The sequence below is a fragment of the Micrasema longulum genome, unplaced genomic scaffold, assembly GCF_059751315.1.
Source record: "Micrasema longulum isolate JH-2025_06_02 unplaced genomic scaffold, ASM5975131v1 h1tg000607l, whole genome shotgun sequence".
NCBI classification, from domain to species: domain Eukaryota; kingdom Metazoa; phylum Arthropoda; class Insecta; order Trichoptera; family Brachycentridae; genus Micrasema; species Micrasema longulum.
In genome coordinates, this window is record NW_028277803.1 from 99,133 (window position 1) to 117,895 (window position 18,763).

Below are 18,763 nucleotides of genomic sequence, written 5' to 3' on the forward strand. Positions count from 1 at the left end.
TTTATTTGTTATTTCTGTGTAACTCGTTACAATAGGTACAATATTATTTGGTAACTGTAAGTTATTCGTGTACTTTTAAAATAATAAAAAAATACTTAAAATATAACTAATTATTTGATCTTTCCTCAAATTGGATTGTATTTATGAATAAGACGAAATTGAGCATTTTCTCAACAGACATGGCAGTAATCACGACGAATGTCGGATAGAGAATAAAGGTAAGGAAGGCAATTACCCAATAATTGAAATGTCTATTTCATTACACGTCATTGTTGGTAAGTCATTTTTATTCTTTCAGGTTCTGCCTAATTTTAAAAAAAGATGTAGGTACACTTCATACACACCTACGCAACTGTTTATAACAGCTTCAGAATGAGTATTTTAATAACTTATAGGAATAACATTTGTATAAAAAAATACAATTATAAAACTGGTTTGAAACTTTAAGCCTTTGAAGCTTTACAAAATAATAGCGAATAATAAAAAAATCTCACTTATTGCGGGAGAGAGGATGTATAATGTGTAATTCTCCCAAAATTAATACCCGGGCTGCTATCCTGAACCACTCTCGTGGCACGAGAAAGTAGTTTTTCTCGTGTATTTTGTGTGTAAAGACACAAGATAATACGGCCACGAGAGCGTTTGGAATACCAGCCCTGCTAGTGATCGGAGGTCTAGGAATATAGCAAAAATGCTAGGATTTCACATGCTAAGGGTACCTACATAATGAATTCCACATGCTAAAGCGAATGAATTTCAGGTAATTTTAAAAAAATAGCAATAATTTTCATCACTAAAACACAATTAACTATGCCGTGTTGACTTCTACAGCATTTATGCAAATAAATGCAAAGACGTGCCGTGAAATATTAATGATTGTAGACATAGATATTATTACCTGCGAAACTCTTACTTACTTTTGCGACTGAAAACCAAAAATGTTATTCGATGGCCAAAATACACAAATATTTACTCTCCAATATCAACGTCCCATTCCCTATTCATATTCTTATTCCCCTGTCCCCACCCAATAAACATGTATTAAATTTTTTATGAAGTATAAAAACTCGACACTGGCTAGAACACCAATAAAATGATAAAGCCAATAAAAAACTAAGAAGAAGAAGAAAAACATTTTGAATTTCGCATTCGCGCTGAAAAATTTACCTAAATATTTTTAAAAAAAACATCTTTGTGGCTAAAAATACTCACGCATCGAACTTGCGTATTCGATTTTACAAAAATATCGCTTTGCATATTTCTTTGAAAGTTTATCATTTTAAAGTTTTTTTTATTATGTGGTTCTTGAATTGAAATATATAGAAAAAGTTTAGTTTCTAATCTAAATAACTATACACATCTAAAAAGAAAGCAATTGCCGAATGACTAATATGCAATAATGCATATCTACCTGTATATTATAATTATAATAGCGATATTATCTTTTCTATTGTAGACATTTACTGTTTGTTTTTTTTTAACGCTTTTTTTATATAATTTTTTATGTTATTCATAATATTAAAAAAAATCTGCTGACAGAGCCGGTCACGATTTAGCGGGTTTTTATTTTATTTGCTTTTATCTTATTTTTTTATGAATAAATAAAATATACAAATACGTATTAAAATTTTTTGAACTACGATAAATATTTATGCAATACCAGCAACACAAAGTAAACAGTAAAAAAAAATGTGCTGTCAACATTGATGTATATAACTTTAGTAAACATGAGGGTTCAAAATATGTTCCCTCAACCTGCGGCCAATTAGCATATGTTTGATACATCGGACTTTAGTCTGTTGCGTGCATTCCCCGGCTACTTTTCTCCTCGCAATTACTAAAATGCCTCTTTGTGTACGCTAAGATACTGCACAAATCGATCTGGGAAAGATAGAAATGGCGATGGTATAACATTTCACCGGTAAGCAATGCAATTTTATCTTAATCAATACTTGTTTAAAATAGTTATTTTAATGTTAAAAAATGTTTTATTAATATGTTACCAGTCGTAAGCTATCTCCTGTCTCTGTCCTGCTCAGTTAGTATCGGGCGTATAGTGAAACGTTAAACAAAGGTGACGTGAATGCGGAAGGGAGCGACATACTGAATAGACATTGCAGTAGACCGATGTAAAAAGTCCGTGCTTTTTACTATATTACTTGTTTTGCTTGTCAAAGTCGACGTCATATGACGTGACGATATTTACTCCCTCCGCTGGTCATTCCCTTTCCTTTGGGGACGACTTTTTAGCTCTGATTTGTATGATATGTTATCTCTATATATTATATCTCAATTGCTGTCAATAGTGTCTAGATTTTTATTTTATCACAAACTCCTAAACGAAAGACTTGATTTTAGAAAGAATCACATATAGAACCTATAAATTAAAAATGAGTGTGTGAAAATTAAACGCAAACAATCAATTCCATCGTTTTATTTGAAAAATAGCAACATTTTATAATCAGCCAACCCTGTACAGTTATCCAAACTCAACACTCTTTTATATGGAAGGTTAATGGGTACATAATATGAATATACAATATTACACTATGCAATATTAGGATTCTTTTCAATGCTTTTGCGATCCTATACATTTTCAACCAAATGCTTTTGCAAAAACGGATATTTTGACACATTGCTGTAAGAAGTCACCAACAAGAATAGTTTTGAGATATTTATGAAGAATAATTCTATGCATTCAATAAGGAAGTTCAGTGGTTGTTTTATCAGCGCTATGATTTTGTAATTTTTGATAAAGTTTTGTAATTTTGAAATTACTCCGCATGTGACGTCACAAGTTTTCGCCGGAGAGCTCTGCGGTTTGGTGAGTTGGGTTCCCAGAAATCAATCTATCATTGGTTTATCTGAGTGAATTTTGACGTAGATCAAAGTAGTTTGTCTTCTTCTGTTTTCTCTAGGACTGCTTCCTGTTATTTCTCGGAGCCTGTTCCGGGATGCGGACGTACAACTGTCCCGCTATCTTTTTGGTGGTCTTCCAGGAGGTCTGCTGCCAACTGGTATTGCACCTGCCGCTATATTCACCACTCTTCCTGAATCTGCTTTATCTAAATATTGTAATTTTTACCATGTGTACGAAAACAGCTTGTGGTGTAATATCAGCGCGTTTGCCTACCGTGCGAGAGGTCTCGGGTTTGATTCCCGACTTGGTTGATTTGAAATAGGTATTGATTTAAAAGGGTGTTTTCACACCAGAATATTTCATAGTCCCTTGACTGGTACCTGAAGCGTAGGACTGATCATCTTACCTTCATGTATAAAAAAATGATCAAGATACGCTGTGATTGGTGTCACACTGCCAATGCAGTGCACTATGCACCATTAGGTGCGGAAAGGGAATGATGATGATGTATGAAAACATTTTTTATATCTAATTTCCCATAGCACTGAACTTCCTCATTGAGACATTTTAAACATGCGTATTATTTTTTACCTTTGTTGTATGTCCACAGTACAATATTTATTGATGACTTGGCGACTCTATTAATGAAAAATAGGCATCTTAATACATCTCAGTTTTTACCAAATTGTGGCTTCATAATATTAGCAAATATTTTTATTTTTCCAGTTTCTGAAAGCCTTTAGGTCAACTTATGTATAACACATAATACTTGAGTACTCATTTGAATTTCAAACTGCACCAAATCCATTGAACAGATTGTCGGTATTTTATAGAAGACTGTTATTTACACAGGTCCAGCTATTTCTATAAGTTTACATCTTAGTCTGGTCTTCGTCAAACAGTAATTTCAAAATAAATAAGATACTGTAAAAAATGATGTCTTAAGAATTTTTTGTGTGTAACATCCGCCCAAATGTTGTTTTGCCTGAATCTTTGGAAGGAGTATTAAAAAATACATGTCGAAACAGGGCAAAGGAAGACTTGGCGAATGTAAACAGTTGTCATGTCTGATATTCAAGCACTTGCTTGTTTGTACAACTTTTTTCTAATGAAGAGATTGCATAAAACACAACAAATTTGAAGTATTCCCTATCCAGAAGATATATATATAAAATTTGGCAAATAAACATATTTAAATAAGTTAAATTCAGACATTTGCTATGAAATGAGTAAAAAATAATCATTTTTATACATACCGTTAGACTACTTTTGTTTTGTTTGTAAAAATACTAAATATTTTCCTATTAAATAACAACAAATGAAATAATTACTAAAAATATGAACATTTCTAACAACCCCATCACTAGATGTCATTGGGCCAATGTCGATGTTTTGGCCAGTTTTGAGATGTGTATGATGATTTGCGATAGGTAAGATTTCATCCATTGAAATATTATTTTGAGGCAGATATAAATGTCAAATAATTCTATGGTAAATTATACATTATTGTGCTAAAGCTATGTTTTTCAATGCTGATATGTTAAGTAAATATACGCAGGAGAGTATTTTAATAACACTTTAGAAGAGACTCAAATAACATGAATATGAGTGTACCTGTATAAAGTAATGTTTTTTTTTTATCATAATAAACACGCGCATGAAATATTCTAAATAAAAGAGAAAGCCCAACGATAACCGTACAGTTTGAATTTGTGACTGCGGTCTGATACAAATCACGAATAAAATGATAACACATCAGCTGAGATGATGAACTCTACAATGCTGTCCGAAAAATCAGCAAGAAATCCTATTGATAATTTAGCGAAACGCTACCAGGATAATAAATGTGTTATTTTGCAATGTTGCTTGCTTACCTATGCAGGAAGTACAAAGTATATTTTCTACAAAAAGAGAAAATTAGGCACTCTTTCGCGACATATATACTTTACAATAACGATAAAAAATTAATATCTCCTTAAAATAAATAGGTACTCGACTTATATCTATAGTATGAAAAGCTACTTTGAGCATATTTTAACAGACTATCCTTGGTCACCTAAAACTGATTTACATATTATTCAACTGATTCCTAATCTCAGTCTTTTTGCCAAGGAATCGATTTACTTAGTCTATGAAAACTAAACTTAATTTGTCGGAGAGCTATTTATTTTATCAATACCGAGGAGTGTGCATTTGGTCACTTTGTCTTGTCCAATTCAGCAATCAATATGATCGTTTTTCGGTATTGAAGGTATGTTTAAGACCTTTTTCAAAGCTAATTTAGCAAGAAGCATTGATGGTGTACTGTTTTGAAAATGAGTGCAATCTTATAAGATTGCATGAAAATTATGTTGATTTTATTTTATCACATTATAACTATGTACTACATGATCAGTATGAACCATAAATACAAATTTAATTATTAAATAAGTTATTAATCCAGAATTTTAATAATTAAGACATACGAGCCCATTGCAGGTGAAGTGAACCAACTGATAAAATGGTCAAACTTTTACATTCAATGTTTTAACTCTATGAGCTTTTTGCCATTTTTTTTGTTTTTTACATAAAGAATCAGAAAAATAAGCTTTATGGAATAAACTGATTACAGAAATGTAATGTAGGCAATGAGTTTACTTCACCTTTAAAATCTCAAGTTAGTTCATTTTACCCGCATTGGGCTCATATGTAGGTTATGGCTATGGATATTAAATAGATTTTTTTTTTAAAACTCCGTCTAAAGGTAGAGTTTTAAACTAGTTTGACATATTTTGTTGGATATTATATTATAGTATCTGAACAATTATTTAATAAAAACGTTGTTATTCTGCTGTAATTACAACTGTCGTATTGTCAGTGTTTTGTATTGATGGCGAATTAGCCATTTCTAGGAAAATTAGATTATTCACAAAAAAAAATCTCCTGCAACAGATAATTCTATATATTTTTTAGATGTTTCATGGCAAGTAATATCCCTAGACTATCATGTGAAAATGAACATTTTTTATATTTTTGCATAAGGTAGCTCTAAAAGTAATCGGAAAGTTAAAAAGCTTAACCTGTAAAATTGGTTTATTCACCCTTTCTACCAACGATATTTGACTTGCTAAATAAAAAAACACAATGTATATATTTTTTACTTATAAAAACGTGAATAAAACATAAATCTATCAAATTAAAAATAAATAGGAAAGTATTTTACTATACTTTGTGAGGATGCTTTATATCAGAAAATCAATTCATCATAAATTTACTGTGTTTCGTCAATCAATATAACTTAGAGCTATTAAATTCCATAATATTGTTCATTTCATAATGCTGAGATATGAAAGGCGCTTATATTAATACATTACCAACAATCCAGAAATTTCGAAGATATTCAAAATGTCTATATAGAACAAACAAGTAAATGAATAATTTAAATAATGCCGATACAACTGTTAACGAGAAAACTACAAGGAAAGCTGTGGAATATTCCCCCACACCTCCGGCAGTGCTCGTCACAGTTTTGTTCCAACCTCAGCTATCGGTATCGCCATTTATTAAACTAAAACTGAAGAGAACTACGAAGAAGGACATTAATAGGAGGGTAATTGTCAATTTGCGGTTTCTTTTTAAGAACTTGGGGATACAGAGAAGGCGGTGAATGGAGCCTTCTTGAAGCCTGTGCTAGGCCATGACTTTGGTTTCGGTGAATGAGAACTTTGGCGACACTATGTTAGTTTTCTTCTTCCCTGTGGAGTACCAGCGGTGAATCTCTTCACAGCATCTTCCCACCGGAGAAGAACTCCTTCGTAGGATGCACCGACACCGTCTCTTGGTATAAATACTCTGTCCACTTTATAAAATGAGCAGATTTCTTCTTTTGAACTCCAAACACCTGTAAACAAATACAAAATTATTGTATTTGGTACATAACTGCTCTCCAATATTTAAAAATATTCACCATCTTCAAATCCTTACCCGCACCTGATGATGCATAGCGCACTACATTGTCAAACCTGTAGGACTCACCTGGAAATGAACATCCGCTGTCATCTGATCTACTATTCACTGAAGTGCAGAACATAAATCATACATTTTCTGTATGCAAATAATAAGTTGTCAACCAAAAAAACCATTGAACTTCTTTGTTATAATAATTAACAATTAAATGTATTGTCGTTTTGATCCTTATTTCACAGGTACAAGGTGTGCATTCATGAGAATATATCAAAGTATTGTTTTTTTTTGTACATATAAATTATTTGAGCATAGTGAAGTTTTCGAATGCTGCTTATGATGGTACGTATATGAGAACACGAAGAGATATACCAGCGAAAACTAAAGCTTGGAAATGAGTGTTTAGTCTTCCAGACAGAGCTGGTTGGTATTGAAAATACAATTTTATGGATACAAAGAAAAATAACTAGTCCCGCAATTGTCACATTGCACAGCGATAGCATGTCTGGACTGCTCGCGCTCAAATCCGTTTTATATGACTTCACACAGCTTAATGTCTAGTTTTGATGTGTGTCTGTGTCCAAGCGGTCTGTGTGTGAAATTGAACCAGAATCTTGGGCAAGTGTTTTTGATTCAATGGGACTTTATCTAAGGTAAAAATCTTAAAAAAGGAAAATTAAGTGAAAAAACGTCCGCCTTACGGGTTGTGGTTGGCACGTTCGCCGGGCTCGATTCCCAGTAGGGTGGACATAAAATTTATATTCTAAAGGTTGTTTGAACTGCAATATTTCATTGCTCCTGGAATAGTACCTGAAGCGTAAGACTGATCACCTTATCTTCCTGTAGGATCGAGATACGCTGCATTTAATTTAACAATGGAGTTTGAGGATGATGTTTAGTTTTATAAATCTATCTAATTCTAACCGCCATTTGGTAATTAATTTTGTGAGTACAATAAAAATCCAATTATCCGGATTAATGAGTGCCAGACGTTATCACATAAAAACTTACTTGTTTACTAAGAAACGCGCAGGCCGCCAGTGCCCTTTTTTATTTGTTATTATAATACCTCCTTTATTTTTTATTTCCTGATAACGACTCGGATATTTGACAATCCGGATGACTAGAGTTTGGACAAACGGAGTTCTATTGTACAGCCTATTAATTTATTTTTAGTATTTTTTAACAGATATTTTCGAATCTGTAATATTTACAAGAATATCTAGCTGACTTTAAAAAAAAGTACATTGAGGCCTCAGAGTAATAATGCGTGACCAAGTTATAGATATGCTATTTCATTATATTGCATAGAAAAAAAGCGTTACAAATTTTTGGTTTAACAACAGGCGTATAACGGACAGTTTTGTCACCGTACTAACAATTCTTGACTTGAGTATTTAAGGTCCATTATTTTGCTGCAAACTGTAGCTAACTTCGTTATTGATAAACCTAGAATGATTTTTGTTATGTGGGCGGCTCTTATAAGTAGTAGAGTATTATTACTCTGAGATTGTGGCTGAGTGAGATTTTAATATGTTGTGTCCAAAGATTGTATTTATGTATCTGTTATTTTGTTGTGAACTTTGTAAACAAATAATTAAAGTGTGCTGACCTGCAGCGAGTCCTGATAATAAGGCACACCCGAGGACTGATATTTCTGAAGAAACTGGTCTTTCTAATCTCAATCCTGTCATGTCACTTATGAGTTGACTAATAAAATTATTCTGAGCTACCCCTCCATCCAATCTGGAAAAGTAAATAAATATTAATAGGCATGTTTCATCATTCAATTAAATATATTTATATACGTATAATGTTTTACAAGCTTGCCTAATAGTATGTAGTTTGTATGAAGTTTCAGTGGTTGTACATTTGTAGAGTTGAACTGCTCCAAATGAAATAGCTTCGAGAATTGACCGCACTAAATGCTCTCGCTTCGATGTCATTTTCATTCCAATAAAACCAGCAGCTGCCGTCTGATCATTGATCGGAGGCTACAATCATTCCAACAATATTCATATTATAGACATGGGATGTTAAATAAAACTTTCGATTGAGAACAAAATAAAATACTTGAATGGTAAGTTAAAATGACATGAAGTTTGATTTAATATGCTAAATTACTTACACCTAAGCCAGTAAAAGCTGGTATAAAGAATACTCCATCGGTGTCATCTACACTGTTTGCTAAATCTGCAGTTTCTTTGGCATGTTCAATTAATCCTATAAATAATAAAACACTTTTTTAAGGTACATATATACATAATCACATCCATCATAGTAATTAGATACTTGTGCTAATTAAATTTTACATTGGAACAAATTGTTGAAATTTGCATACAATTTTATCATAACATAGTATCCATATAAAAACATAGATTTGAAAATACAAATATTTAAATTTTGGGACCATTTCTTAGTAACCGAAAGAACTCGAATTAACAAGAATGTCTTAATAACCATGTTAGAAAGTGGTAAACAACTTGTGGTAGAGCGGGGTTTCAGTTTAGTGCCGAAAGTCGGGGTTTATTAAAGTAAATAATATAATATGTTCTGACTGCAAACCAGTGTACAATTTAATACAATTAGATGAACTACAATTATGTGAAATCAAATTTAAATTAAATTATAAGCAAATTATTAGATACTGACTATTATGTACTGAGGTGGGTAGTACCTGTTTGAAACTCGGACCTCCAGCAACCCGTCTCTTTGTATAATTTTATTTATTTATATATATCCCCAATGGGCATTTTTAAGGACATTATGTACATAGACAATTATTATTGAAAAAGTAGAAAGACTCAATGGTATATAGTAGACTTTGTGGGGTGGAAGCGGGAGAGAGGTGTTTATAATTAAATTTTATTCAGTGATCGCTTGAAAGAAGACAACTTTTTATCAAAGAAATCAAGACTGGTATGTTTGTTGGCAGACCTAAGAATTCTAGGCATAGGGGAATGAAAACCATAGTTAGTTCTATGGTTATCGGGATGAAAGAGTAAGTTTTGTCTGAGATTTCTAGTTGGGATATTTAATTTTATTGAGCTCAGTAGTTCAGGCGCATCAAAGAAGGAGTTGAGAATTTTAAAATTGGAATAGAAGGTCGGATTTATTTCGACGGTCTTGAAGAGAAGATATATTTAAGGTAGTTTCTAACTCGTTATACGTATATTGGTCTCTGGATAAGCCCAACTTCCAGCCTATCTTTCTCAAAAATCGATGTTGAACTGATTCAACATTCTTGATGTGAAAATCATAATATGGAGACCAGAAAACAGCGGAATACTCTAGGTGCTTTGAGGGTATTGATATTTTTGAAGTCAGTTGTGATAATAAGTATAAGATGATTATGGATATTCAAGCATACAACACAGTGTACAAGAGTTAGAGCATTCAATGGCAGAGCATAAGTCCTGTGAATTCCTAAACTTCCATATTCTGCCCTCAAAAAGGTCCTCACACTATTTATATGAGTCTATATCATATCTGTCAATGTTAACAAAATTCTAGTAAATTGTTTGTTAGTAAGTTAAACTAATATTAAACAAACAACCGTACATACCGGCCGATAAAGCCCAGAGAATAAGTGTTCCCGTATCGTTATTATTTCCTTCCACCATGAAAACCATCTCCGTCCCGTATTTCCAGGCCACGAGGGGATAGAGGCCGAGGACACTGGCGTGAGGTTTGGGGCCCGTGTTGATGTTGATGAAGCTCCCGGTGCCCATAGTTAGCTTTACGTCACCCGGGTTGAAGCAGCAAGCGCCGAACATGGAAGCTGATTGATCAGCCATCTGTTTAATGTCGATAATATGAAATATGTCAACATATTGAATAAAAATAATGCAGCAAGAACATAAATAAACAAGTAATTTTACTTTAAGTATGATCAGCTCATATAAAAAACAATCTAATATTGTATTAAAAAAATAAAATAGTATTCATAAGTACTTGTATCTTTGAGAATTAGCACAAAAATTACATAACATTTTTTATCTCAAAGAATTTTTTTTTCTAGGTATAAATGTAAGTATATTTATTTATTTATTCATATTTTACTCTTACAAACTATAAACAATAATAAAAATAATGTGACCTCACTGGGGTTACCCATTATTCTGTTTTAATTTATTTTCTAAATAAACAAATAGTTTTTTAATTGACAAGTATTTTAAAAGAACCTCTTTAACACTTTGTATCCCGGAGCCGTGTAAACATGTGATAATATAACCATGCGTTGTGTCCCGGTCCCATGTGCTCACGTGGTTTCCCAGCTGTCTAAAAAAGTGCATTTTATTGACATCTAGTAACTTTTAATAGTACCTTTTCACTGCTGGTAAACCACATGAAAACACGGGACCGGGACACAAAGCATGGTTATTATTTTCACGTGTTTACACGGCTCCGGGATACAAAGCACAATATGTGCGAACATTGCAATGCGCAATGTGGCTCTCCATAAAGGTCAATGTTGGTAAAACTATCATACACAAATTACTTATTTGATTATTTCAAATAAATCTGAGAAGTTTCAATAGATTTAACTCAGTATTTTCATAATTATGACACTTTCAAGAAACCCTCACAAAGCATGAAATTTCTCAAAAATGGGCCGGGCACAGGGTAAATTCTATGCGTATTCGGCCGGTACTCAAAGTGTTAAGAAGAAGATATGAAAAAGGTTCTCCATCTATATTTATGTTGAAATAGAATCTATTAATCTTGATAGAAATTCTACAGGTTTGTTTTCAGTTTCATTTTGCATTAAAACACTCCCTCAACTTACTCAAAACAACAGTTTTAGAATTTCCCACATTTAGTAGAACTCCGTTTATCCGAACTCCGGATTCATTCAGATTGCCCAATATCCGAATCGTTATCAGGAAATAAAAAATAAAGATATTATGATAAAAAATAATAAACAGCGCTGGCGGAAAACGCGTTTCTTTATCAAAGCAATTAACTTTGCTGGACATGTTAAGGTAAGTTTTTATGTGATAACGTATGGCACTCATTATTTCGGATAATTGGAGTTTTACTTTTTTTTATTTTTCCAGAAATATTTTATGTATATGTTTTGGATCTATTATGTTAAGATGTAAGAATGATTTTAAAAGGTTTGCTGGGAGTGTAAGGATGAGGGCGGAAAATATTGGAATCAGTAAAGGAGACAAGGGGAGGTTTGTGTCATGCAATAAAATTAATATGGGCTGATATAATAAAAATAAATACATACAATTTGTGCATTCTGTCAAAAAGCATTGAAAACAGTCAAACTCATAACTAAAAGTAATTTTTATATTGGCAACTGCATGGTATTAGTTATGACAAGTTCACGAGAATTTTTGTCAGTACCCACTGCTGTTTTTTTTATTTATAAATCATAAAATACCAAGTATAATACATATGAATTACATTCCCAGGAATTACCGCAGCTCAATTCAATACAGACATATACTCACACAGCACGTGATTGGAATCTTAGCCCCGAGCAAGGATTCTTCAACATGAGTAAAGTCTCCAGCGGAATCTACAACTATCGGTAGAATATCAATAGGTAAGCCTATGAATCGAAGTCCCCATGCGGACCATTTCTGAATAAAGGGGTCAAACATCCCCGTGGCTGAGGCGTTGGAATAATCTGTGACGTAAATCTTTCCACCCGTGAGTTTGTGAAGGAGCCATGTGTCTATTGTACCAAATACAGCAGTGCCATTTCGAACAGCATTTCTTAATTTGGGAATGTTTTTCAAAGCCCAAGCTAACCTTGGAGTTATCTGAAAAAAAAATGTATAATTTTGTGATTTGTGCATAATTTTATAAATTCACCGCAATTCTCAATTCTACAGTACTTATTAAAAATTTAAGAAGGACACCTAACGTAAGTTTAAAGTTTATTCTTACTGTAAAAAAGTGTATATGTAACGAGTTAATGACGTATATTTACCTGATTATTAGAAAATTTTATTACACTGGCTGCTAAGAAACGTTTGCTTCTTGAAAATGTATAGAGAACATAGGCAGCTGCTGAGACAGTCTGAAATTTTAAAGAAATTAAACTTATTATAGCATGTGAATCCATATACATAATTTGCTACAATATAATAATTTTTATACCATTGACAATATAAACTTCAGATATTTATTTATTTGTTTACCTACACATAATCTGTGTTTTAACAAATTTTTAAACATACTTGAGTTTTCTAAAGTAATTATGGTTCGTTTTCATCAAACATAAACATAATTTTCATTGATACATTTTACAATGTATCGGAGATAACAGACATGTAATACTTAAATCAACAAATTTATAATTTACGGTTTCATCACTTTTGCGACATCTTCGAGACATTCATACTCGCATATAATAAAATTAAATATATTTTTACAAAATCAATAAGGATAACGAATCCAAAAATATATTTGTAAAAGTAAAAAGACTTCACTGGCAAAATTTAATGTTTCTTTTAATATTTAGTTTTAGTATTATGTTTAATATAATTACTATTACTACTATCATGCCATTTCCTCATAGGGGTAGGCAGAGAGGATGGCCCGCCACACATGTCTATCCTGACGTACATTCCTAGCTTCTTTCACATTCATACATCTTGTGATACATGCCCTTCGGTTGTGTCTGCTTTTGACATGAACAGGTTTAAGATTTTGGTTTATCTGGTCATATCATGTCTCCCTTGGTCGTCCTCGTCCTATATTACTGTTGATTTTCAAAATGTATATCTATTTACTATTCTTTCACTGTCCATTCGTTCTATGTTGCCAAATCATCTCTATTCTTGTTTTTTTACTAAATAAATAAACCTACGATAACAGCCCAAACACTGATGACGTGTCAACAAACAAAATAAATTTAAATAACAACAAAATTATGGTTTATATGGCTAAAAACCAAATTGTCAATAGTATAAAAGAATACACACTTAATACATTGAATTGTATATCATTTAAATTCTTTACAGAAGTACTAAATAAAATCAGTCAATGGAATAAGTATAGCAAAGAGATATTAAACATACATAAAAATATTATGCATAAAGCTGTAAACATAGCACAATATAAATGTTTGTCTGTGTAGTTTTCCAACACAATATAATGATTTAGTAAAAAAGTTCTTGATATTCGTCAAATCTATATCAAGAATGTATTGACGATTTTCTGGTCAGGCGACTATGGAAGGAGGTCCCAACTCCCAACAGAATGCCCGTACGAGGTTTTCGCGTAACCTAAACTTCTTAATACCGAGAACGCGTACGATGTTTGCTCGGAGACACTTTTCATATATAGCTCCAAGAGTGTTCAACGTCTTGAATGAACATATTAAGTTCTCCAAAACAACGTCTATATTTAAGATGAAGATCCATAATTAGATTGCATCGAGGGGTAGAGACCACTGTATGAGATTGCTTCGGGAATAAATGCATAACATCGCTGCTGTTTTCATTATTATCCATATACGTATATCGTATATGTGTATGTCATCACTGTCATACGTATTATTATATAACGTTTCTACATTCCATTTTTCGACATGTATAAATTTTTATTATTTATATTTTTCTATTATTATTTTGTATATTTTTTTCTATTATTATTTTGTATATTGTTTTGATTATTTTGCATATTGTTTTGATTATTTTGCATATTGTTTTGATTACCTGTATATTGTTTTAATATGTAAATAAATATTTTTGATTTATATATCGAAGAGTCCCGACTTAACACGGAATTTTCTAACAAGTCGGGGTTGTGTCTATGTAAATTTGTGTATTATGTGCATTAAATAAAATAATTAAATAAAAAATAGGTCAAATATCTTCTATGTCATATCATTAAATTCCCTTTTAAATAACCCTGATTTATGCACATTATTTGTAAAAATATTCCGAAGTAAGTTTTCCTTACCCGATTAAGTACTGATCGATTCCACTTGTTTACAATGCTATCTGCTCTCAAGTCTCTCCATGTGATGAAATTATGGAAGTAATCTCCGGTACGCCGGTCCCATGTCACGAATGTTCCTCGCTGAGTGGAGAGGCCCAACGAGCTGATCTGCGAAGCCGATATCTTCGCATCTGTTAAGTTATCAAAGACTCAAATTTAATGAACACATCACATGAGTTTATAACCTATAAATATAAAGTAACTTTGACTGTCTAATAAGAGTAAGTAACCCTGTTCTAAGACAGCATGCCCACCACATACCGCACACCTCATCTGAGGACATAAGTCTCCTTGGCAGTGCCCGCATACACGGAAAAGTTGCTCGTTGCCGAACGAGAAAAGCCGCCCGAAGGAGCTCTCTGTAATCTGGTAGCCTAAGCATCTTTGTGCTAAAATAAGGTAATCCAGTAGTACATAATATTTATTTATTTATATATCAACGGTTCAAAGAACCTTTTACAATAAAAAGTTTTACAGAAATAATCACAGCAGTGAACAATTCATTATGTAATATACAATATGAAATATAACTATATAATTCAACTAAATAATTCAAACTAAACAAAAAAGTTTTTTTTTTTTTTTTAAACTGCAAAAAAGTAAAAAAGAAACATACAAATATAAGATGACAAATAAGAGATAACAAATTGAAGTGAGAAAACCTTATGTTCTAAATATAAATATAGCAAATTAAAATTGAGAATAATTTAACATAAACATAAAGTGACTAGTATTAAGCTAGGTTATAATGAAAAAGAAAAATAATGCTACAATAAGATTTTATAAATAATACGTTTTTTGGATCAATGTGAAAGCTTTAATAATCTTAATAACACCTTTATATTATCAGTTGGTTGGAATTTGGCAATGAATCCATAAATGTACAATTTATATATAAAGAAATAAACAAAAATACATATCCAAAAAAACAAAGTTAAATTTATTAATATATTTTTTAATAAATTCATTCCTTTTCTAAAGAATAGCATAATAATATGCACTTCATTGGATTGAGAAAAGACGGGAGTGAATTCTTCACTGACTGGGATTAAATTTATTGGACATGATCAATTCGCCGATTATTAAATGATTACAAAACATTTTGAATGCCTTGATATTTTTTTTTGGAAGCCACCAGATCTGTATATCCGACATTATAACAGGGCCACGGATAGTAGCGAGAATAGCATGGATAGTCGTTCTAAGACAGTCAAAATATACCTTTTAATACAAACATCCACTATTCTAACATCCAATTTCCCGTAGCACTGAACTTTCTCATTACGTATTTAATAAAATATTAAAAATGTAACAATTTTGGAAGAGAAAATTCAAGTTTACGTCTCTAGCGTCTATAATTTGATGAGGATGGATGGTCAGTAAATATTAGGCGAGTCCCGAATACTTCTTTCGAGATGTCGCGAGGCAAAGGAACGCAAGTCGCCTCAAATCCCTTTGTAAATCATTTCTTTTCAAAGAGTTCAAAAGAAATGAGAAATGAACGATTTACATATAATATGTATATATATATATATATATATATATATTAGTACAGCGTGCTACATTTTATACTGTTTTATCGCGCGTTATTACACTAAGGATTATTTATACAAATAAAAAATCCTTTTTTTATTCTAAAAAAACGTATTGAAAATAACATTTAAATGTAATGCTTTAGTTAATTTTCCATATAAAAAAAGAAAATGTCATACATATCCATTCACATTATGTTTTGATATAAACATTTGATATAGCAAAATTATCTATTACTCAAACACGCAATGAAATAAAAAAAGAAAAACAATTCACGTTCCAAAGCGTGAAAGTACAAAAAATTATCAAGACATTACTGGAAAGTCCTAACACAATTCATAACATGACCCTATCAAACTCGCGCAAAATTCCCTTTCGTCATAATACTGATCCCTCAAAAAACCCTAACAATAGTTTTTATATCAATAGTCCTTTTTAAAAATCCTTTTTTTATTCTAAAAAAATTGAAAAAGCTAATAAGTATTTTAAGCCTCATTAAAAACATAATTGCAGCTGTTGGTTATCCAAATAAATAATAAAAAATACAAAAGTAGGAATATTTAGTAAGTTTTTGAAGGTCAAACCGATTGTCTAATATTCGTGTCGAGTAATTTGTCAGTAAAATATGCGTGATAAAACATCCTTGGCGTGTTGTTATTTTCAATATTAATTAAATATGTCGCCGATCCGTTACTAATCTCGGATTTCTCGTTACCTAATATAAAATAATTGATTTCACATTAACAATATATTATGTTTATAATGTGGATTTCAATGTAACCTTTATATAGATTAGATTAGACAGGTTTTGATCTACCCACCCACGGATGTGTTATCAAATATGATTATAATTATTTACCCTCAGATCAAAACATCATTTTTATTTTACTCTTCAGAGGCACCCGCCGCAAAAAAACAACTATTCTAGAACATTTTTAAATCCCAACATTTTAAAAGCGGCTGAAAATAGTGATATAAGTATAGATTTTAGGAAAAACCTGTTTTCTACAAGATTATCATGTTTTTGAAACATCCAATAGGGAAATATCACCTTTTTTTTAATTTGCAAAGTAATAAAGCTCAATGAAATACTAACATATTACAACAGAGGTGAAGAACATTTTAGAGAAGGTAATATAGAAGTCTAGGCATCTACAGGGCTTATGAACTGTCATTGGCTGGTTTAAGTGGCCACTTTACACACTGTGTAACATTCATCATTCTGCCCATATATAACATCTATATCCATTCAAATCTTTCATCTGTTGATGTTTGTGAAGTTGTGTGAAGATGTTTGTGTTGATGTTCTTCATCTCTGTTGTAATATGTTAATATTAACAGCTCCCCAAGGAGTTGAATCCTGTCTTATCTACAAAAATTTAGACTAACTACAAAATATTGTCAATGAAATACTGTTCAGTAAAAGAAATTTTTTTGCTAATTATTAAGTAGCATAAAAAGTATTTTTAAAATTGTAATTTTAAATTCCCGCAAAAATGGATATTCCATTGATCACGCCCCCAATACGTCACGATTCATGTTTATTTGTTCCCGCCCATTCAAATTTGTGTAGAACGTTATCACGAATCTTGACGTCACAACTACCAAGGTCAAACATCTTGCGTTTTTCTAACAACGTATTTTTATTAAATTTCCTTTTTACATTTATGTATGCAAACATTTCTCCACAATATCCATATTGATTTCGGAAATACAATGAATTATTTTTAATCCATTTCATATATTTTTATCGGTATTCGTAGTATTAGAACTTGGAAATGCATTTTTTTTTCTTATTCGGGGATATCTGTTTTGCACAAAATATGGAATTATAGGATGGGGAGGATGCTATAAATAAAATTACACCCTCTATTAATTTCGCAAAACATTATTAAGATTATTTCTAAAAAAACCTAGAATGTATGCACCTAATTTAGTATTGAAATAATTTTGTGTAAATACAGTAAAGAAATAAAAAAAGAACTATCAGACAAGTTTTCGAAAAAAAATTATTTATTATGCAATAACAATTTTATTTAGCAACAAGGAAAAAAATAGTAGGTATTTCCGCATAACGAAAGGGAATTCCGCTTTAAATAAATCATCGAGCTTGCTTGACCTGAGGTATAAAAAACATGTTAATAATGGGTGTATGTTTGAATGTATGTGTGTGTGTATATATGTATATATATATATATATATATATATATATATATATATATATATATATATATATATGTGTGTGTGTATGTGTGTATGTATATGTATCAAAATGTGTATACGAATAAGTTTATATAATTTGTCTGTGCTCTCTATTCGTTTGTTAACTATTATTTATTTATTCATATTTTTTGCTTACAAACTATAATTAATAATAAAAAATAATGTGACCTCTTTTTTTGCCTATGGGAATGCCTAAAAAACTCTAATAACGAAATTCTCCAAGCCACTGCAGGGTGG

At 31.5% G+C, this 18,763-nt stretch overlaps 1 protein-coding gene across 1 annotated transcript in view; it reads right to left on the reverse strand.

The window, feature by feature from the left end:
- Nucleotides 1-6,467: 6,467 nt before the first annotated feature.
- LOC148280194 (glycerol kinase 5) overlaps nucleotides 6,468-18,763 on the reverse strand; it is a 46,372-nt gene continuing 34,076 nt past the window's right edge. The window contains 9 exon segments of the mRNA XM_088228796.1: nucleotides 6,468-6,612; nucleotides 6,615-6,740; nucleotides 8,415-8,548; nucleotides 8,633-8,796; nucleotides 8,931-9,025; nucleotides 10,368-10,599; nucleotides 12,268-12,582; nucleotides 12,753-12,842; nucleotides 14,732-14,901. Of these exon segments, the coding sequence (XP_088084922.1) occupies nucleotides 6,530-6,612; nucleotides 6,615-6,740; nucleotides 8,415-8,548; nucleotides 8,633-8,796; nucleotides 8,931-9,025; nucleotides 10,368-10,599; nucleotides 12,268-12,582; nucleotides 12,753-12,842; nucleotides 14,732-14,901 (1,409 nt within the window). The 3' untranslated portion in view covers nucleotides 6,468-6,529.